At 38.3% G+C, this 22,700-nt stretch overlaps 1 protein-coding gene across 4 annotated transcripts in view; it reads left to right on the forward strand.

Moving 5' to 3' along the window:
* Nucleotides 1-22,700, forward strand: part of nlgn3a (neuroligin 3a) — a 151,715-nt gene that overhangs the window by 87,344 nt on the left and 41,671 nt on the right. For all 4 annotated transcript variants that reach the window (XM_060885384.1, XM_060885380.1, XM_060885381.1 and 1 more), the window contains one exon: nucleotides 9,769-9,954. In XM_060885384.1, the coding sequence (XP_060741367.1) occupies nucleotides 9,769-9,954 (186 nt within the window). The remainder of the gene's footprint in view (nucleotides 1-9,768; nucleotides 9,955-22,700) is intronic.

The following is a 22,700-nucleotide window of genomic DNA, read 5'->3' on the forward strand; positions in this document are numbered from 1 at the left end:
TACCATGCAAATTGCTCTTTTGTAGCTGGCTCCAGTGGTTTGTGGAGGCGGGTGCGGTTGGACTGTCCAAAGAGATCCAATCGTGTAATCAGATTAAGAGCTGCTGTCAAAGATGGGAAAAGGCCATCAGCTTCCTCCTCCCTGTTTACCCTGATATTGTTCCACTTCTCACCACACACTTTTCTGTGAGGAATTATTTTAATCACGTGCAAATTTCCAGGATTGTTTAAGTTTATCATCTTCTATTGATGATAAGCTGGCTGTGCTGATGACAGTTTACAGTGTGGCCTGTCTCTACACTGCTGAGAAGGTTGAAGTAGATATTTAAACTATGTCATGGTGGTGTACATGTGGTAGATTGGGGTCAGCCTCATTTGCAGTTCATTTCAGCAGACTGATTGGAGAAAGCAATTCAAATTTTGAGCATGGGGTGACTTCCTAAACTGGAAGCGTGCAGCTCAGCTTCACTAAGTTTAAAGCATACTGGTCTCCAAAGGCACTCTTATTAGATCTCATTTAAAACCAATTAAGATATGCCTCCTGGCATGAGATTACCCTGCACACGAAATCATATAATGTTATCTCATGCCAGTTACCATATGTCGGCTTTAACATGAATTCACAGCTTACTCTGTGGAATATGTCATTTTTAAATGCATAGCTTTAAGCCAGAACCTTTGAGGCAGATGGATATGAAGCTGTATTCATCCAGTGACATTTGGAATTTCCGAAAACTTGAAACAAACATGACTGAGATGCCACATATGTAGACCATTCCAACCATCTGACAATAAACAGACTTGCTGTACAGGAAATCGCAGTGTGCTTGTCATTCCTAGTGTCTCACAACATAGCTATGTCCAAATCTATGGCCTTCTTTTTGTTCTAACACCGGAAAAACAGAAGAAGCGTGTTGTGAATAGGCCTCAGTATTCAAAGCTTAAAAAAAAAAAAATACAGCACTGTCTTTGAACTCGGTAGTCACATTATTGAGTGCCCCGAGAAAGAGAGAGTGACAGAGAAGCTGCTTCGTGATATAAATGGCCGTTGAATCTTTTCACTAGCACAATCTCCTCCCATGCCCGCCCCCTTTTCTTTTCAGGCCTCGTATTTTTCGGAATGCCGTGATTTTTCTGACAGGGAGCAGGAGATTTTTGGGAGGGGGGGTTGCGTGGATGGTGTGTGGGAACAGTGAATAGATCCCTTAGGGAGAGATGGACTGCAGGGGTGATAGTGTTCATGAGGGAAACTGACACACTGCTTCTTTATGCGGATGTTTGGAGGATGGCCTTCAAGCCCTCTCTTTCTCCATCCACACCCCAGAATCTTCCATTCAGATACCCGGGTGGGGGTAGGGGGCCTGGCGCTCCTTCGTTGAGCTTTGAGGGAGGGGAGGATATCTGCAAATCTCTCAAGGCTTTGATTGTGTGGCCCTTTTTTTTACTTGTGCATTGAGAAGGGTGGAAGATACTTGGGACACACTGACAGCCTTGTTATCTGGCACTCACAGTGAGGGCAAATGGAGATTGAAAGACAGAGAAAGAGAAAGCCAGTGGCCCAGTCCTGTGCCTTCATTGCATCATCATCATCCTCTACTTCCTACTCTTCCTCTTTTCCTCCCCACTTGTTTAAGCCACCATTCATCTTCCTGAGTGAGGCCAGTGATAATAGAGTCCCATTTCATGGCTTTGTTACACAACCATCCAGAGTCTGAGACAGAGCTAAACCTTAATAGCTGGTAATGACAATCAGTTTAACTTTATGTACTATAACTGATGATAGTTAAACAGAAGGAAGTACAGGCCCTGGGTTATACAGTGTGCATAAAAAATAATCACCCACCTTCAAAATAATCCCATTTTGTTGCTTTGCAGACTGAAATGAAGACAAACCCTTTTTTTGTATCATCCAGCTGTATTTATTCACTGCAACTTATAACTTCCAGTTGAAAGATAAAAGAACAACAGGTCAGAAAAAAATCATTGAGTTGGATAAATGGTCACCCCCTTATAAAAATGACTGGTAAACGCAATCAGTCTCAATGGCACGCAACATTTGACTTCCAACTGTGATCAGCTGTGATCATTTTGATTAGCTAAACATAAAAATATGAGGAAATGTGAGGAGGAAACTTGTCAAAGAAGTTAACAAGAGGCTTACAGCAACTTTTAAACATCTGCAGGAATTTATGACTAAGAGTGGTCATTATCACAAATTCTCCACAAATACTCCATGGTTTGTATGGAAGGGTTGTAAAAAAAAAAAAAAAAAAAAAAAAAGCCACTCCTCAAGAAAGGCCACATGCAATCATGACTAGGCTTTGCCAAAATGCACCTTAGGATTTTTCTACCTTAATTGGAAAAGGGTGTTTTGGTCAGATGAGAATAAACTAAAGTAGATTTGTAAAGTTTGCGACAAACTTTGATGTTGGCTTTGACGGTGCAAGTATTTGCAAAGGCCGGTGCTTTTTGGAGGCAAGTGGACATAAGGGTCAGTGTTATTTTGGAGGCAAGTGGACAGAAAGATAGGGTGCCAAAACATTTGGAGGCAAGTGGAGACGAGCATGTGACGTCATCCGAATACCCCTGAGGAAGTTCCCCTCATTGTGCTGAGTGTTTTGATATGTCACATGTCAATGTTGTAAAAAGTTTTTTGATTTTGCATATATTGGGGGCAGGGTTGCGGCACAACCGGAAGGCCGGTCGGTACACCAATCAAAAACTTTGTTCAGAGTATCATCCTTAAGGAGCTGGCCGAGTTTGGTGTAGATAGTTCGAAAGCTTGCCGAGTTATAAACCTCCAAAGTTTATAATGGGAGTCTATGGGAAAAAAAGGCCACTTTGAGACCCGGTACCGGAAGTACCGGTACTCGGATCGCTTAGAAAAGTAAAAGCAACAAACTTCAGGTTCTACGACATATCTGAATTTGGTATATGTGGCTCGAAAGCCCTAGGAGGAGTTACTCTTGATAAATTTTTGTCTAAGCTTAAATAGGAAAACAGAATGTTGGCTTCTACAAAGCCAACATAACTATTTGGCCTCAACACCAAACAGTACTGTATATCTCTACAGCTCATCATCCAAATAACACCAGTTCCACACTAAAGTATGGAGGTGGTAATATCCTGTTGTGGGGGTGTTTCTCTGCAGCAGGTAATGGAGCACTTGTCAGGATAAAAGGAAAATTGTGTGGGATGATTATCATCAAATTTTTGAAGAAAACCTGCTCCTAGTTCTAGGAATATAAGAAGAAGGTTCACCTTCCAACATGACAATGACCCAAAGCACACAGCAAAATTTACCACACAGTGGTTGAAGGAGAAAATGGTGAATGTCTTCGTATGGCTTAATCAGAGTTCAGACTTAAAGCCCATTGAAAATCTGTGGAATGACCAGAAGTCTGCAGTCCACATACTGTATGATCACTACCAAATTTAACTGAACTTGAGCTGTTCTGCAAAGAAGAATGGGCAAATGTTGCAAAGCCTAGATGTAGAATGTTGGTAGAGACGTACTGTATCCCAACGGAATAAAGGCTGTAAGTCAACGGTGTCCAATCTTATCCGGAAAGGGCCGGTGTGGGTGCAGGTTTTCATTCCAACCAAGCAGAAGCCATACCTGATTCTACCTGTTTAATCAGTTGTTCTTGGCTTTTAGTAGACTCTGGTGTGGCTTCCGTTGGGTTGGAATGAAAACCTGTTCCCACACCGGCCCTTTCAGGATAAGATTGGACACCGCTGCTGTACTGTAAGTAAAGCAAAAGGTGGTTCAACTAAATACTGATATTTTGATGATAATTGCTGTTAAACCTTTCACTAGTATTTTATAATATGCTAAATATAGTAAATATAGCTGGATAAAACAAAAAGAATCTTTCAGGTTTTGTGTTTATTTTGAATGGGGTTGATTCTTTTCTTTACCCACTGTATACTCACGTACATACCATTGTTCCAATTCAGCCAGCTAGTTATTTCAATCACTCATGAGTTGTTGGAACACACTGTGTTTTTTAAAAAAATATATGAGGAATTGATTTGAATGGATATCAGCCACCTACACTCCAGAACCTTCAGAGGCTTATACAGAAATCTCATACCATGCCAGACTAGATTGTATGTTCTAAATGTGTACAGATTTGATACCTAGGGCTGAAACAAAAATGTCATATAAGCATGACTTTTTTCATTTCTGACCGAGTTGTCAGATACAGTATAAATATGTACATCATTCATTAATTCATCACTAGTTGCTACCTAGACTTAGTCTCAAATTCTCAAAAAAATAAATAAATAAATAAAAAAAAAAATTGAATAAAATAATCACCGGGGGGCACGCTGGCTTAGTGGTTAGCACGTTCGCCTCACACCTCCAGGGTCGGGGTTCGATTCCCGCCTCCACCTTGTGTGTGTGGAGTTTGCATGTTCTCCCTGTGCCTCGAGGGTTTCCTCCGGGTACTCCGGTTTCCTCCCCCAGTCCAAAGACATGCATGGTAGGTTGATTGGCATCTCTGGAAAATTGACCCTAGCGTGTGATTGTGTGAGTGAATGAGTGTGTGTGTGCCCTGTGATGGGTTAACATTCCGTCCAGGGTGTATCCTGCCTTGATGCCCGATGACGCCTGAGATAGGCACAGGCTCCCCGTGACCCGAGGTAGTTCGGATAAGCGGTAGAAGATGAATGAATGAATGAAAATAATAACCAGACAGCTATACACAGGAAATAATTTGTTTATATAGTTTTGAATAGCTTAATATAAACCACTACTTTCCTGACCAGGCAATTACTAAGAATGAATTAATAAATGCTTCTCATGTTCATATCTGACCGTTTATTAAGAAAGAAAAGTTCAACAAAACTTCCTGCTGACATGACATTTTTTATGTCAGCCAAATGCCATCTCAAACTGTCTGCAAAAATCATGCATTTAAAAATAAAGCATGTCTACAACCACTGTAAGATTAAATTTGAATACAGATAGAGATATGGAAGTTTTTCAAGCACTACACATATATAGATACAAACATTGTGCTATACCCTTAGTCCACTTGTATATTTTTTCAAATTTTGGTAGTCAATATACATATCAGAAAAAGAAAATGCATAAATACAGTACTAATACAAAAGCCTTTTCTATTTAGAAGAGCGATTTTTTTTTTGCCAAGCCTAGCTGCATAATCAGTACACACATTCATAGTATTTGTAAGCGCATGGCGTTCAAAATGCTTAGAAACTACAAAATCTGCAAATACTTGTCAATATTCATATATGTAAAGTAGACAGAGAAAGAGGCACACTGGTGAGTTGTCCAGGTGACATGAACAGGCAGCATTTGGAATACTGATAAGCTCTTAATAGTGAATACAGGTGGATGGAGTCTGCAGAAGGTTTTAGGTGTATTTTGTGCAGCTGTGTGTCTGTGTCAATAGAAATATGAGACAGGTTCAGGCTGCTTTTAACCTGCTTGTGATGCTACGAAGAAGTGTGAGGAAGAATTGACCAGTCCTTTTCTCAGTCATTCATACTCATACTTGTTTGCATGTATTCAACTTATTCTTATTCTTGACTTACAGATGTTCTGAAATCACGGTAGACGTTTAGATAGATGTCTATCTATTTAGATTGATATAAAGAGTCATGAGAAACAATATTTTTTTAGATACAATTTCTTAGGCTGTGTAAGCAAAAGACAGACAGATAGACAAACACACACATAGACAGATACAGGGGGGTTGAGAAATAAAACTGAAACCTATTTTAGACTACAGTAATTTATTAGTATGGTGTTGGACCTCCTTTTACAGACAAAACCGCATAAGCATAACTTGGGCAGAAGAGAGAAGTCCTGCACAGTGGCCAGAGGGATTTTGAGCCATACCTCTTGTAGAATTTCTCCAAAACACCCTAAAAATGCTCAATAACATCCAGATCTGATGACTGTGAAGGTCATGGGAAATGTTTCTGGAGGACCAGGTGGACTCTTGGTAGTGGTGTCCTATCTAGCACAAGTAATTAGTCTATGAAATGTATTGATATTGTAGCCCAAACCATCAGTGATCTACCCCCATGCTTCACTATGGGCATGTAATAGTCTTGGTTGTAAGCTTCTTTGGGGCCTTTCCACACCTTAACTTTCTCAGATGTATGAAAAACAATGAAGGTGGACTCATCAAAAAAAACAATTCATGGTTCCCATTGTCCACGGCCCAAGATTTCTGCTGCTGGCACCAATGTTTGGCACAATTGACCAAAGGTTTGGCTATAGCAGCCAGACCATGGCGAAGGTTTGGCTATAGCAGCCAGACCATGGCGAAGGTTTGGCTATAGCAGCCAGACCATGGCGAAGGTTTGGCTATACTGTAGCAGCCAGACCATGGCAAAGGTTTGGCTATAGCAGCCAGGCAATGAATATTGACCCTGTAGAGCTCCTGACGAAGGGTTTTGTTGGAAATGGAAGAGTTGAGATCTGCATTTAATGCTGTAGTGAGTTGGGCAGGTGTGGTTTTATGTATTTTGGATATAATCCGGGTTAGTACCTGGAGAGCCCTAACAAAAAAGTCAAATCTACTGTGTGAGTAGGTTTACCTTTTTATGCATTGTTTTTAAAAAATACTATTTTTGTTAAATCTGTTTACAGCAAAAAAAAAATACAAGTCATATCCATTCAGGCACAAGCACATGCTATTTTTGTGGAAAATAACAAGTAAATATGAAATGCTGAGTGTGTTATGAAAACTGGCAGTCATTTACAACTGCGTACCTCCGCACATCTCTGCTATGGTCATGGCTGGATGCAACTTATGGAACTACGAATAAATTTCTGCTGAATCTTGTCACTCAGTTTCGAAGAAATTTGCCACTTTTGCTTATTCTTATCAAAACACAAGCGATATTAAGAAACCTAAATGTTTTGCGTCTCCAGGTGACATGGATCATATTCAATACAATATCAGGATCCTATAGAACTTCCCAATCCAGGTTCCGGCTGCAGCTATTAGGTACAGCTATCTGAATATTCTGTGGATTTTGGAGAAAGCTCCTTTGCTGGCCTCTCAAGCACGCATCCTCACTACTCTGTCATCCTTTGGGAGCTCTAAAGTAGACCATCTGTTGATCCATTTGCTTTCTGCCCTGTTTCTCTCAGCAGCAGGGCCCTGTATTTAACTCAGCCCCCCCCATGCGCGATCACAGCAGAATGTGCAACTGTTTTAGTACCTTTAACAACCACAATTATTGATCAGTGGTGAATTTATTTAATACAAGATCCCACTCATCTTCATATGACCTTATTTGGCCGATATCCGACTTGTGGAGCATCTAACAAGCTCCCTAGAGATGCTCAAAGAAGAACGGGGCCAAATTTAAAAGGTTTAAGCTTTACCGTGTTGTATCTGATATCAGAGACGTTTTTAATACAGATTTTGAAGCAAATTCATTTTACATGCAGCAGAAACATAGCATGAAAAACACACAGATTTATAAAACACAAAATGTCAGACAATGCCCACGGGGAGTACAGAAAAGTTTGTTTTGAAGGTTCTTTTTTTTAATGTTAACATGTTCCCCTATGTTCTGGAAGAATAGTTTTGGTAAAGCAACAAGCTCTATTTGTTGTGCTAATCAATTGCATGCTTTTTAACTGATTTACTGCTGATAAAATGAGGACAATCTTCCTGTTTTTCCCCTTCTAGCAGATTTCCTGTGTGTCTTATGTACCTCCGTACCTGTTCAGCCTGATGTGTCAATGTTCCAGGCTTTTCTTTGTTGTCCAGATTACGAGTTGTGTTAAAATGTTTGACAGAGATTAAGCCGTCAACAGAACCATTGTATTTGAGCTCAGAATCGGAGTCTGGGAATGTTAATAATCATTCAGTCATCTGTGACCTATGGAGATGCACACACTACATCTCTGTTAGATGATAACGCCAGCCCTGCACTTTGAAGACTCATGTACAAGCCGTTTTATCGTCAAAACTAAAATCTTCAGCCAAGGTTGTGAATGGAATAAACGCTGAACGCGTATCAGGAAATGCATTTCTTATCAGCTGTGTTAATAAGGACTCTCCAGGGATTTGATATGTAAATCAATTTTGCTATAAACATGTCACTTGATATCCACACGTGTTAAGAGCCTGTTTTGGCTTCATAGACACAACACATTAGTGGCAATTTTATTGAACCTGGTGTCTGTATTCAGCTTGGAGCCCAGTGGGCGAGAAAATGGCACAAGCTGCTATCATTCTTAGAGCTTGAAATGATCATTGAGATAAAAATGCCCAGTAGAAGGCTGCTTTATCACGGTAGAGGGTTTCATTGACAGAGGTTTTGAAGGCATGTAAGTCCCATTATTGCATGTCAATAGCTTTGATTGAAGTGTGATTAACTAGTTTGTATTTAAATCGGTTTCCTATAACATTCTCAACATTGTAGAGCTCTTGTGATACAAACCTTACCATTTCATAATCATAAATCATCAACTCTTATGATTAAATTGTACACAGCTGGTTGTCAAATTGACTGATTCATGTTTTCCTCAAGTATGCAGTACATGTCTTTTATACCACTTATTATACACTGTGACTGTAAACACAGACTTTATCTACAGATTTTTCTTAGTCTGCTATTTTTTTCTCTCTACAGCAGCACTTATGACTGTTCGGTTCTTTTTAGTCAGAAGTTTTTTTTTATTAATTTTTTTCATTTTCATAACAGCAGCCTGGACAGTAATTCAAACTTCAAGATTTTCTATTAACATGCAGAGATTTGTATATTCGTTTGAATGCTGAGGCTTTCGTGAACGGATTCGTGTAGCATTTTTGGAAGGAGTCAGAAGTGTCAGTGCTTTCCTTTGTGCTATAATACAAAATAAATCAGGATGTTCTATATATTAAGCTTCAGGGTAGAAACAGCAACTGTGGTTTGGCTGCATCACACTCTGCTATTTCCTGTAACAGCGTATGTTAACAGATTTTATTCTTTACTTGCACTACTAAGTAGCATTATTTAATATAGCATAGTCATGCAAAGGCATGCTAGTCTTTGATTAGTTTGTTTTTCACCTCTTTTTTTTTTTTTTGCAGTCATAGTTTGCAGTTATGTCAATTGAAAACACCTCTGAATAGAGAACGATTCCATTCAAAGCCATTCTCAAAGCCATTCCTCATTGGTTCTTAAATAACTGGAATGTTTTTCCCCCACTGCTGCATTTTGACAGAAAAATAATACTTTAAACTTAGTGATTAATTCTGGAAAAATGTTTTAATACATGCCAAAGTTCTCACATTCCAGAAGACTCAAAGGTATCTGTTCAAAAGAAAAAGTACAGCCTTTATGGCTCTGTGGGGATCTGTAAACAGAAGGAAAAAAAATCATTTGATGTGGACCACAAATGTCCAACCAATCAGGACAATGAGACATCTCTGCTTGCCTGGTAGCCATGTTACTTGTCAGTTCAGACAGTTCCACCTTTTGCCGTTCAGCCGTTCTAGTCTACATGTGTTTTAGGAGTGAGGCTTTTGGAGAGAACGCCGACGGGAATAACTGTATGTTTTTAAATGCTGTATACTGTCAATACTGTATGTTTTTTTTCAATTCCAAAACAATTATCTACATTTAAATTGCACCAAAATCACTGATTACATCTTTAAGCTATATTTTTATGATCACTTAAATTTTCCTCCAGTCCACAGGAGAGAAATATATTGGAATATCTCATAATAGCACTCATACACCAGTCCATTAAAGGAAGTTTTTTGTCATTGTTGTGTTCCAGGCTTCCTGAGCACAGGTGACCAGGCCGCTAAAGGTAATTACGGCCTCCTGGATCAGATCCAGGCCTTGCGCTGGATCAGCGAGAACATTGGCTACTTCGGTGGCGATTCTAACCGCATCACAGTCTTCGGCTCAGGCATCGGCGCTTCGTGTGTGAGCCTGTTAACCTTGTCCCATCACTCAGAAGGTAAAGGAACATTCTGCTACTCTGAGATAAATCTCTAATCCTCAAAGTCTATCAGCAATCTATCTTTTGTAAATGAAAAGATCGAAAGAAAAAAAACGTCTTCGCCGGTGCCAAATTTAACCATTAACATTTCCATTTGCCTGTAAGCACCTGCAAAGAAGTGTTAGATTGTTCAATGTGCTGTTTGCTCAAATTCAAATTTCTAATGGGCAAGCCTAATGGCATACACTCAAATGTGCTGTGTTTTTATGTTGTTGTTTTTTTTTAACATGCTTACAGTCGCCTGTTGGCAGTTTGGTTTTAAACTCTGCCAAAATGCTTTTAACTGATGCCAGCTATTATGGGTCATTCTCTGAGTGAGAATTGCAAGCAGACCGTGAAAATTAACACACAGTGCTAGGTATTTATGCAGTCATAAAGTCGTGACAGTTTTTCACTGGCTTTTACCAAGGTTGGATGGATTGTCATGGCAGTGTGGTGCATCATTGTGTTTGATATAAACCAAGGCCACATGTTTTTGGAGGTCTCGAAATTAGTGTTTTAATTTCAGTTATGGGAAATTCTTTTGCACAGGGTTTTTATTACTGGCAGCTTATTCTGGAATAAAACTAATTGTGAATTGCAACATGTGAGCATGTTAGCTACAGTTGGCCTTTAGTATAATTCTCTTTTTATTGTATTACATATGTATGAGTTTTAGACCTAACTGTTTAAACAGAATAAAAGCTACAGCATGAAAACTATAAGACCTGTTCGCAGTTTAAGTTATATGGGATGCAGCAGAAATTTCAGTTCTAATACATATTTTTCATATAAGGTTATCCTGGTTTTCATCTGTGGTACAGATAACTACCTCTTGACCTGATAACTAGCGACTGCTAACAGCTGCTTTAAAGAACATCAAAGTAAGCCACCGTCTCTGTATTTCTTTACTGAAAGAAGATAGAGGATCAAACTGAAATGAGGTCATTTTGACAATTTCACTTTGCGTCTTATTTTGAAACGTTTTCTGTGCTCCTCCGATGCGTTTCGCATCAAAGCATTGCTAATTGCCTTGATTTCCTTAAATGAATATGACTGCTTTTGGATTTATATTCCATCTATTTTATTATTTTCTAGCCATAAATTTTTTATTCATACACCACTATGCCATGCTTGGTGTAGCGTGGTACTATACAGCAACCTCGACCCGCTCTCTTTCCCCTTTCAGTAAATTGGATATTACTGATGCTGATATTTCCCTTGAATAGAAATGTGTGCCCTGCTTGGGTTGATGAGATTAAAAAAAAAAAAAAAGTGAGATCCTAGAAAATTGAAACAGGAAGCCCTCTGTCATGAAAAAGGGCTCTGGTAGCGAGTGCTACCAATATCAATCAGACATCTCAACGTTCATCCTTAAAGCTGTGATCTTAGTCATCAAATGAAGGATAGGGTGTGAAGTGGCCTGCCAAACAGGGCCGAAGCAGCTGAGGGGAATACCAAGCAAGTGAACGCCTGTGGTGTGCACGTCCTAACCTTGTAGGAAGCAAAGATTCTGCAGTTACAACTTCAGCATAGGTTTTGGTTAGCATAATAAGCGATGTCGTGCGTACTGCTAAGATGGTTTGAAGCATGCCATATATTCATACAATGAACGTACATGATCGATTTTCATGACTACTTTGTTTATACTGCATATCAGATTGGTGCCCTTTACCAGCAGTGAGTCATTGTCAAATATAATTGCTGAACTACTGTATTTTAAATGTTCTACACTTTTTTAATTTAAAAAAAATGGAAATAACAAAATGTCATAGTTTACCAGGAAAAGGTGCATTTGAAGTGAAATTACATGCATAACACCAGATGCATAACACCAGATGTATCATGACTGGGAGAGACAACCTCATGTGTATGATGAAAGAAATGGCAAATGTCTACAGGACATTTTGTTTATTAAAAAATAGGTGTTTATTTCTCTTGTCTATGAAGACATTTTGGACACAATTTACAGCAGATGAGGAGACATATGTTCGATAAGAAATGAATTTCACACCTGGCAACATGATCCAATTGTCAGTCAACATCACTAGATAGAGTTATGAATGGGATCCATCTTGTCTCAGAGACAGATTCTAAACCCATCATCATCAGAGGTGCTTTGGGAGGCATATGAGCACATAACATTTGTAGCGTGATTCAAAAGCATTGTAATGCTTTCCAATCAGCAACAAAAGACCATCTAAATGACTGCATCATTGTTTTAGCTGGAAAATATACACTCTGCGTTTTGCAGTTTCTCTTAACTTCTCATTAGCAGATGAATCAAACAGACGAATCAAAACAGCTCATACAAGGACACGAGACATGATTCATGGGAAAATTCTACCCAAAAACAAATATAGCAGAAGACTGATGTAATACATGTGTACACCCTTCCTCAAAAAAAGAACTATGGATGAAAACTGATCATAATTGATGTCTTTTGGCAGTTATTTACATGCATCTATTACATTTACAGCATTTGGCAGATGCCCTTATCCAGAGCGACTTTCATCATTTCCTTTTTATATACAACTGAGCGTTAAGGGTCTTGCTCAGGGGCCCAACAGTGGCAGCTTGGTGGACCTAGGATCAAACTCACAACCTTCCGATTGGTAGCCCAACACCTTAACCACTATGTTACCACATGCCCTACCATCTACCCTACTACATACCACATACCTATTATCAGGTACCTCTGTGTCATTGGTTGTTTAACCATACAGGTCACTTTGTAGGTAATACTACAGCAGGGGTGTCCAATCACATTCAGAAAGCTAGTGTGGGTTTTCACTCCAACCAAGCAGAAGCCACACCTGAATCTATTGAAAGCCCAGATCAACTGATTAAACAGGTGGAATCAGGTGTGGCTCCTGCTTAGTTGGGTTGAAAACCAGCCAGCATCAAAAGAAACTGCCAGAAAAGTTCCAATTGTAACATATGACCAATTATACATATGTATTAGGGTGATGAGCCATTCTCAGCTACATTCAGCACTTATTGAACTTTCATGCACAATGACTGCAGCTTCTGGCTACAGAAACACTATTAGACTGAGAGATTTAGTTAATGGACTTTTCTCAACCTAGTAGTAGTCAGGAAGTCAGGAAAAACATGTTTTGTCAGTGTTTCTACTATAATGCACTCAAATCATACTGTATCTGGTCAATGGTGGTCCTGTAATGGTTCTTTTCAATGGATGTGGTAGAGTATAGCGGAAATTAAGTGATTCTAGCTAATATGAATCTAAAAAATAGATACAAGCTGTGTAGCTGTTAAACTGGCAACTGAGTGTGTATTCTTGTGGGCTTTGACTCTTGCAAACTTTTACAAACTGCTGATGTTGATTTTTACCTGACCTCTTACAGTACTTCTTAATTAGACCCGGCACCAGCGGCGGTACACACAGACCCTCTGGTCCACATTAGGTTGCAGGTCATGTAGTGCATCACCCTCTGAGGCTATCCTTCCCTTTCTTCCACTACTCAGTTTAAATCTTCTTTTTTTTTCTGATAACACCTTGATCCTCCTGCTTCTATTTGTTAATTCTGTGCTTCACGCATGTACTTCTAAGTAGACAGTACTCTTTTGTACAACATCTGAAACAAGTGTCATTAAAAGCATAAGCTACATCATTACAACTCTCTTATAGCTAATTCATTACTTTGTAAGGTTATGTTGGTCTTGTGAGATGCTCTTCTTTTTAAGTTGCAGGTAATATCATTATTAAATACCAACCACAACAGAGCAAGTTAAATGAGAACGGCACCAGCAAGACAGTGATCAAGAGTTACCACATTTATTTTCACCCCAATGCACAGGAATACACTTTTTTCCTGAATCCCATCAGCAGCAAATACCATGGATCAAATCAGCAAACAGAAAGCCAGGTTCAGTCACACAGAGCCATGTGGGTTGTGTGAGATTGAGGGCGCTGCTTATTTGTCCAGTATGTGTGTGTGCATGATGGTGTTAATGAGGCCACTGTGATCTGTCTCTTCCACACAGTGTGGCTCCTCAGCACAGGTATCCTGCTGTTTCCAGCGTCCAGGCCACTACAACACATGACTCTTCATCCTTTGTCTAAATCCTAGTTTAAGGGTAATAATCTGGCTCATTTTTATTGCCTGTGTTGAACTTTCATACAAAGATCAACAAGGTTAAGACAACGAAGAGCACAAGATTCTGCATTTGATCTCAGCTCTTTCTTGGTATTGTAATCACATTGCTCTGATGAGAGGAACCAGGCTTAAATGGGTCATTAGTGGCAGGAACTGGAGGGTTGTATGTGACTTACTGCTTTAATGGGATTCAACAGATGCACCCTTACAGTCTGAGAAGATTGTGTCTCCTTTCCCTTTTTTTTTATATCTGTTCTAAGCATCAGTGGCAAAACGGAAGGAGAGAGAGAATGAGAGAGCACTTCTCCAAGACATTAGATATCTCATATGTTACTATCCATTTGGCATCATGGCTTGCTCTAATTGAGCACAGATATTAGAGGTTTTTTTTCTGTTCCACTCTCTTCATAACAATTATGATGTTGAATGAGAGATGGCTACAGCACACACCTCTGGAATACTAAACACCAGCAGGTTTAGCTGTACATGCTTATTAGGTCAGCAAGGATGTGGGCTACCAGCATTGCCAGTGAAGGTCGTTGCTATTTTTTCCCCTTTCCAGTAACTAATCAGCCTAAAAGCTCTGCTTGTGAGGAGGTGTCCCCCTTTTAATGGAATGCCTCATACATTAAGAACAGAAGGCTTAGTAGTTGGAGGAGTCCATGTGACCATGTCAGCTTTCATTTTTATTAAGACTTTAGGGTTATTGAGGACCATAAATGTGCCTGCTTGAACTGGGCTGGTTTTATTAGGAGGATGCCATGAGTGCAGTGAGCTTTGTGCCTTGAAGCACTTTAATGTCATTAAGAAAATGAGCCTCCTGTTTAAACACGACCAATGTAAAGACGGAGTTTAGTGTTTTAGATGAAAATGTCATGAAACACAATAGTGCATGGGAATACACTATGATACAGTAACAAATCACCCAGAAGAACCACATACTGTATAACACTTGAGGAACATACGTTAACATATCATGTATTGTGCTAATAGGACACAATTGTTTAGGTTACAGTATTTGCAAAAGGACAGATGGAGAAGCTACAGTGGCAGTTCTAGAAACATCTCCCCATGGGTTATAGCTTCAGCCTAGCTTCTAAATGAGATTATTTGCATTTAGTGTTTTGAGACCACTTTAAGATACCTGGCATCATCAGTTTTCTCTAATGCATATCGTAAAGTTGGGACATTTTTATAATCTTCTACTTGAAGATGCATACTCTTCAGAAAACTGCATTCAAGCACTGACTTTCTTTTTGAATCATTAAAGTATTGTTTTCATTCAGGCTGTCATGTAGCTTTGCTCAATTCCTCATTCCACATGTTATTAGGACCTACAGAAGCATTGTCATGTACACAGTCAAGAATTGTAATCGTATCCTTTTAACCATTTTCTATATACGGCATGAAATTATTCACATGACTTGATTTGCATTTTGATGCTTTTTACTAGCCGACGATAACATGGCTAAACGTTTATGCTAAAGATGATTAGGAAAGCTCTAACAGAGCAATGGGAAATTGTATCAGTGGTATTTTTATACCTGACAGCGTGCATTTTGATTAGAGCTGAGTGTGGTAAACAGCAAGACCACAAAGCTTTCAGCAGTAAATTCTACATTCTTTAGTGTCTGTATTTCCACCATACAATACTGAAGTGTAGGTGGGTTTTGTGATTCAGGCTACGATGTCATGTTTAAATTGAAGCTACATGTATCAGGATCTTGGGACTGACCTTAAGCATGCAATGGGTTGTACACACACACACTACTAAATAATGCTTACCTACAATGTTAAACGAAATCTTGGAGCCTAGGGCTATGTTTTTTTCCCACTTCTGGTGATATTGACTGCTTGTGTGACCCCATTAAAAGTAGGTTAAAATGTATTGCACAAAAAAGTGTGGGGGGAGGAGACAAAACGCATCAGTACTTCATCTCTAAGGCGACTGGTTGCGTTTGACCTATGGAAATTCAAAAGGTCTGGCATTCTCTTTCTGGTCCACTTCTTCTGAAAAGAAACCCGCAGGACTAAAGCCAGGCCAAGTTATAGATGACTGCAGCTTGAGTAAATATTTCGAGATCATACTTTATTATGCAGGTATCATAACAGCCTCCTATCGCTACAGCCGTGCCGCCAGTAAATGTCAACCGATATCATGAAAAGAAAAAGAAATAAATGTGAATCAAGCACTCCCTGTATAGTCACTGATTATTTTATTGAATAGAGCTAAAAGCCATTGTTGTGGAAATATCATATTTTCTGGCAAGAGAAAAATCTATTGTTGAATACCCTCATCTCAGAGGTGTCAGACTTATAAAGAGCCATGTTGCCACGGCTGGTGTCTGCCTGCAAAGTAAAGCCTTCCAGGTTTTACGTTGTGCTTTTTTGTTTGTTTCTCATTTATTTAACAGGGACGGTCGAAACAAACATTCTTACATGCAATGCTACACATGTAATGTACATAGAACATCTGCCTGTAGCTAATTATCACAGAAATTGATTGTTCAGAAAGCACCATAAGTGCTATTTACAGTTGACGGTTCATAGAAGGAATAATGCAATTATTGCTGCAGTATCTCTCAGATTTTAATCCTGACCAAACCTGCACATACTGTACACACATCTGGAAAGATTACATTGTACTTTACCTACTATAAAAAGCCTAGTAGAAATAACCCCAGATATTACATCTTGTCTGAATAAGCATGTTTATAAAGATTCATTTATATTCTTTTGAAGGTTATTTATTTATTTATTTATTTATTTATTTATTTATTTATTTATTATTTTTACACAAATACACAGCAGGAAGCACAGAACCTAAATTGGAAACACAACAATAAAATATAGACAATGTTTAAAAGGATTTGTCAGAGAAGTAAAGCTAATAATGATCTACATCAAGAGTTCTGCAACAAGAGCTTTTAATAAAGGTCAAAACTACAGCTTGTAATAAAGTGAGGTGTAAGTGGTACACATGGAGTTCTTAGTGTGACAAGTTATAATGCATTCATCATAAAGACACTCCCATGTTTGTGACTTACAGAGATTGCTTATCTGATGTGAGTCCATCATAATTACTGCAAGCCTCCTCCAGCAACGTTACTTAACAGACATTTCTAGAAATAAATCTTATCCTGTTCCAACTGTATTTATTGAAATGACAAGCTTCGTACCAGCTGTTTGTAACCATCAATTATAGTTGATGATGTGAAAAAAATAAGTCTAAAATGAATTGGAACAAATTGATATATCTGGAGACTTTATTATAATACTAATGGGTGGTTTTCTCAGGCCAGTTCTTTGTTGGCATGGATTCAACTCTAGAAGCTGTTGTGTGAGAAAATGACAGATCGCCCCTTTCTAAAATACTAAAACCATTTTTTTATTTCCATGGCAACCATCGTCTCAATGATGTTTGATGTGAGCATTACCAGAAGACCATGACCTTACCTTACCTGTATATGTTTTTTTTTTTTTGCATTGCACTTTTACTTCATGATCTTCTAATTGATGCATCGCATGAACGAGCAGGTGTACAGGCAATCAAAAGGTCTCTAAGGTTTATGCAGAACGGTGCGAGAAAAAAATCAAAAGACGTGAGTGGCGAACAGGAACGCCTTGTTGATGAGAGAGGTCAGAGAAGAATGGCCAGACAGATTTGAGCTGACAGAAAATCTACTCAAATAAACAATCTTTACAATTGTAGTGAGCAGAAGAGCATCTTGAAAAGCACAACATGTCGAACCCTGTAGCAGATGTGTTACAATGATCAGGTTTCACTTCTGTCACCCAAGGAATCTGATTCTTCCGTGGACACAGCCTTGATTGGAAATATTTTTCTTTGGCACAGATTTGTGCTGTGACATGCAGATATTAGGACCAGAATTTAGCTTTTTTTTTCTTAGATATATTGTGTTGTTGACCATGTGTACTGTACCTCTTCTTATATTGGCTTCTTAAAGCATGAAATTCAAAAAAGTCAAAAAGCACAAGTCATTTCATGAACTTGACACTTTATTTAATTGTTACGATATCTGAATCCAGTAAAGTATCTTTAGGATGTGTTAGAATGGGAAATTTTCAGCATAACGAAGAGCTTACAAATAAAAATTCTCTGAGATTCTGTTCCACAATCAGGTAAATTTCATGCCATTACATTGGAGGCTGCTGTGAGAAAAGGGATTCTACCCAGTATTAAGTGTCTGGTGAGGGTTTATAAAGTTCTGTCACATTGTAGTGTTTGTATTTCTAGTGGTTGACAATTCCAAATGGAGACTAACCAAAGGTTGTTCTGAGTTCTGAAAGTCTACAGATGCCACTTGCTCTAGCCTCAACTGAAAATCCACTGCATTAAATGCAACTTTTCCACTCGCTCATTCACAGACTGCCACTCTGTTGCTCGATCTCCTGTCAGTTCCAATCCTGCTCACTGCAAAGAGTCACTGCAAAGATTACAAGTGAACATTATGTTGACTATACGTGAACCAAACTTATTTCTGATTATGCTAAATACATGACTGTTCAAACTTCTCATTTCGTGCTTGAAATTGTATTCCATGCACAACTCATAACATTTACATTTCTAAAAGAAGCTAATTCAAGCAAGCTAACAGAACATGAACATTTCAAACTTGAATTGAGAAAGAAATGTTCGGGAAATAGGTTTAATAGTCTTTATGTTTGTTTTACTATAATCTCAGAAAGTGAAATGTTTAATACATTTGTCTATGTTCTAGATATTTTTTGTTCTAGATATTTAGGGAGTTTTATGTATCCAACACAAAGGGTTTTTATCTGCTGTTTTAGTACTTTTTCTCTTTTGGTAAAATATTTCATTTTGCCCCAAAGAGTCAATGATAGTTAAATGTACTACAAAAGTAAGGGAATTAGTTTTTCTATTTCAGAAACACCAGTGAAGCATGAGCATAAGTTGCCGCCTGTCACTATATGCAGATACTCTGTTATTGTCACAGCACATAATACATGAAGAATAGGCTGTGCCGACAGATACAGAACGAAAGAGTACGGTGTAAAGAGGAACCATATATCCTGGGTGTAGTATAGCTTAGAACTCAGCTTCCACAGAAACAACGCAGTGACAGATTGCCAGTCTGTGGGAGTATAGTTCATTCAGAAACTGTAACCATCACTCTGCAGCACCCTTGCTGCAGCCGCTCAAGTCTATAAAGCGTAGCACAAAGAGCAGGAAGCAGCTGCTTTGTAGCAGTCTTTCCCAGTGCTGTTACTGCAACAACTCTGCACTGCGATTTTTAGTGCTTTTTAAAACATTTTTAAACCATGTATGAGTTGTACATGTTGTACTACAAGAGAAAACACACAGAATTACAGTGCAAGGACTGCTGTACACTGGCATGTAAGCAGGATACCTGTGTTTAACCTGTGCTCATGCTAATCTTTCACTGTGGTAGGACGATAAATAAGCTGGTCAGTGTGTTAATGAACGAAACCACAGGTTAAAAACCAACCTTAATACAGTTTACTGGGTATCTGAAAACATCATTTTTATATTTGTTTATTTGAATATATATTTGTCAGCTTCTGTTACCCCTGACACCTTTAACAGAAGCTGACAAATATATATTCAAATAAACAAATATAAAAATTATGTTTTCAGATACCCAGTAAACTGTATTAAGGTTGGTTTTTCCAAAGCTCATATTTGACTAGTCAGATTTTGTTTACAAAATTCTCTTAATAAAAATTCTATTAATCAAATAATAAACATTAAGCATCTGCTCTATCTTTGATAGGAAAAAAATGATAGAAGACAGAAAAAGAGACTCTCTTTTGTTAACTCTTCTTTGCTTTTCTACATCATCCAATAAACCCAAAGAAATAAAAAATAATAAATAAATAAATAAATAAATAGACAAATAAATAAATAAATAAATAAATAAATAAATAAATAAATAAATAAATAAATAATACTTTTCTTTTATGTGCTGATTCAGAAACCATTTTCATGACCATAATACAAGGACAATTATGGCATTTGACTGTAGGCATGGCAGATTTTCATTATTTTCATGACCTGTGGTGCAGGCAGGAACCTAGCAAATACAGTAACATAATTTAAAAAAATCAATGGGGTTAGAATTAAAACTATTATCCAGAAGTATTGGTTTATATTCAATCAACTTCTCATGTCAAAATCTTTTGAGCATGACTGTTAACCCTCAGCTACTCAGTTGTATCCAGAGAAAACAAAGGGAGCAAAAAACACATCTGGCAACCTGTACAGAACTACATATTGTAATGGTTTACATTTTTAATGTTCATGGATTTTATTTCAATGCAATCGAATCACTAGAGTTTACACATCTAGATCACTCAAATCATAGGCAGACTTTTTTTTCTCCTACTCAAACTACATGTACAGTATACCAATGAAGGAACAAGCCGTAGAATTTATTTAGTAGAATAAACAATGTATATGAGAAATTAGCTCGTTTTATTTTTTTCTTCTATGTTTTTTTTCATGAGTGTTCACTCATGTTTCTCCAGGACTAATCTCTGCAAATGCAAGAAAATCAGTAATAGTATTTAATTACTTTTCTGAGACATTTCATTATTTCTGTTGTTAGTGACAGTGACAGAAACTGTGAACAGCCACAAATCCAGTTTATAAGAAAAAGGATAGAAATTTGGATTCTCGTTTCTTCGATCTGCTTTTAAACAAGGTCCCAAGAGGCGGTAATATTATACAATTTCACCAGAGTGGGTGCAAAAGTGCTGCTATGCTGGTGTCACATGTCCTGTTGAACCACTTCACTCAGGCCAGGCAAGGCAGGTGAATTAATTTGATATAAGATGGAAATAACAGCTGTGCAAGAACAAGTAAAAATTGGCTCACCCTTAACCAAAATCCATAAGCCACTGTGGTGTGTAAATGATTTTTTCCCTCCACAGTAAAACAGATCTCTCGTATAAATTGTCCCTAAAAAAGTATTTCCTTAGTGATAGACACTCATTTATTACAGTTATTTTAAGGCACCTTGCATTTTTCCATCTGGTTTAGGCAAAAATTTGTGAACATTCTCAAGGTTTTCGGGAACATATAATGCTAATCTTTCTACTGGCTGGCTGCTTTGCTGGACAGCTGGTCACTTCAGTTCAACACTTTTTAACATGTGAAAACAGCAAGAAACATTGGCTCATGGCTACAGATAATTACAAGGAAGAGATACAACAGCAACTATGAAAGCATCTGCCAGAGGTTATAAATGGATTTGAACGAGCCATGAATGGATTATTCTGCAGTGTCATCTTTACTTTACAAATTAAGTAATCATCTATGTTGAAAAAGAGCTGAGGGAATGCATGGCGTATTATTGCAATAATCCAGTAGCCATATTTATTGCTTCGATATTATTCCCCATGCTTGTTATATGTGAGCGTTAATTTGTGGTTGTCTTCAAATAGGTTTGCCGGTGGAGGTTATCTCTTTACAGCGCGTTGCTCATAGCCCACATTCGATGCTGAAGTACAAATTTCTGTCTGATTTCTTTTGAGGAGCCACCTTTCCTCGCGCGCTCTCATTCTGCAGCCTCCTCCACACTTCTCTCCATCTCTCTTTCTCATATCCCATGTGAGAGAGCAGCTTCGGTGAAAAGCATCCATTATGGCTGGATGCATAGTCGCCTGTGTTGTGAGCGAGGGAGCTGGCACTCCTCAATGCCCACCTGCACAGGAAGCCTAAACACTAAGAGTGTGACAGCTGAATACCCCATTCCTCCCCTTCCAATCCCCCCTCCTCCTTTGCCTCGCCATTCGTGTCAACCGGCTCTTTGTCTGCATCTGATAACATCAAACATGACCAAAAGAAGACCATTCTGGTCAGAGAGTTAAAAGAACCCAACACTATCTATCCCTCTGTGCCTCTTAAAAAACAACAAACATTAAGGATCAATATTAAAAAATGCAAATGGACCTAGGATACAATTTTGAGGCTCTCCAATATTCTAACACTACTCCAGCCACCTTGACTACTAACTATGTAAGGAATAAACTATGGCAGGACATAATCCTGTGCTTAGAGGTGTTTTTATTCCTCTATTGCCAAAGCAATTCTCCAACAATTGTGATTTTTAATTTCAATAAACTTGTTTTTATGCTTTTATACGACAAACAAGAAAGCATAAATTCCTCTGTTATGAAAACTTTTCCATGGTGGAAAAAAGTATCGACCTTTACAAAAGCACAGATATGGATAAGCACATTAATATAAATATATCATTTGAACTTTAAAAAAAAATAAAACAATTAATCCATACCTTCAGAATTAAGAATTCAACAGTGCTGTGATATAATAGCTAATTTACAGTGAAATGGTAGATCAGATTAGATTAGATTAGATTAGATTAGATTAGATCAGATTAGATTAGATTAGATTAGATTAGATTAGATTAGATTAGATTAGATTAGAAACACAAAGACCAGGAAAAGCATAGATACACTGAGGGAAGCAGGACATTACTTAGCAGCCTGTGAACAAGTTCGCATGTGTAACCTGTTTCATTAACAGCGGAGTAGATGTTATGAGGACTCCTGTGTGGATTCGGCTGATGAAACTAGGGC

Source organism: Tachysurus vachellii, chromosome 13 (assembly GCF_030014155.1).
Source record: "Tachysurus vachellii isolate PV-2020 chromosome 13, HZAU_Pvac_v1, whole genome shotgun sequence".
Lineage (NCBI taxonomy): Eukaryota > Metazoa > Chordata > Actinopteri > Siluriformes > Bagridae > Tachysurus > Tachysurus vachellii.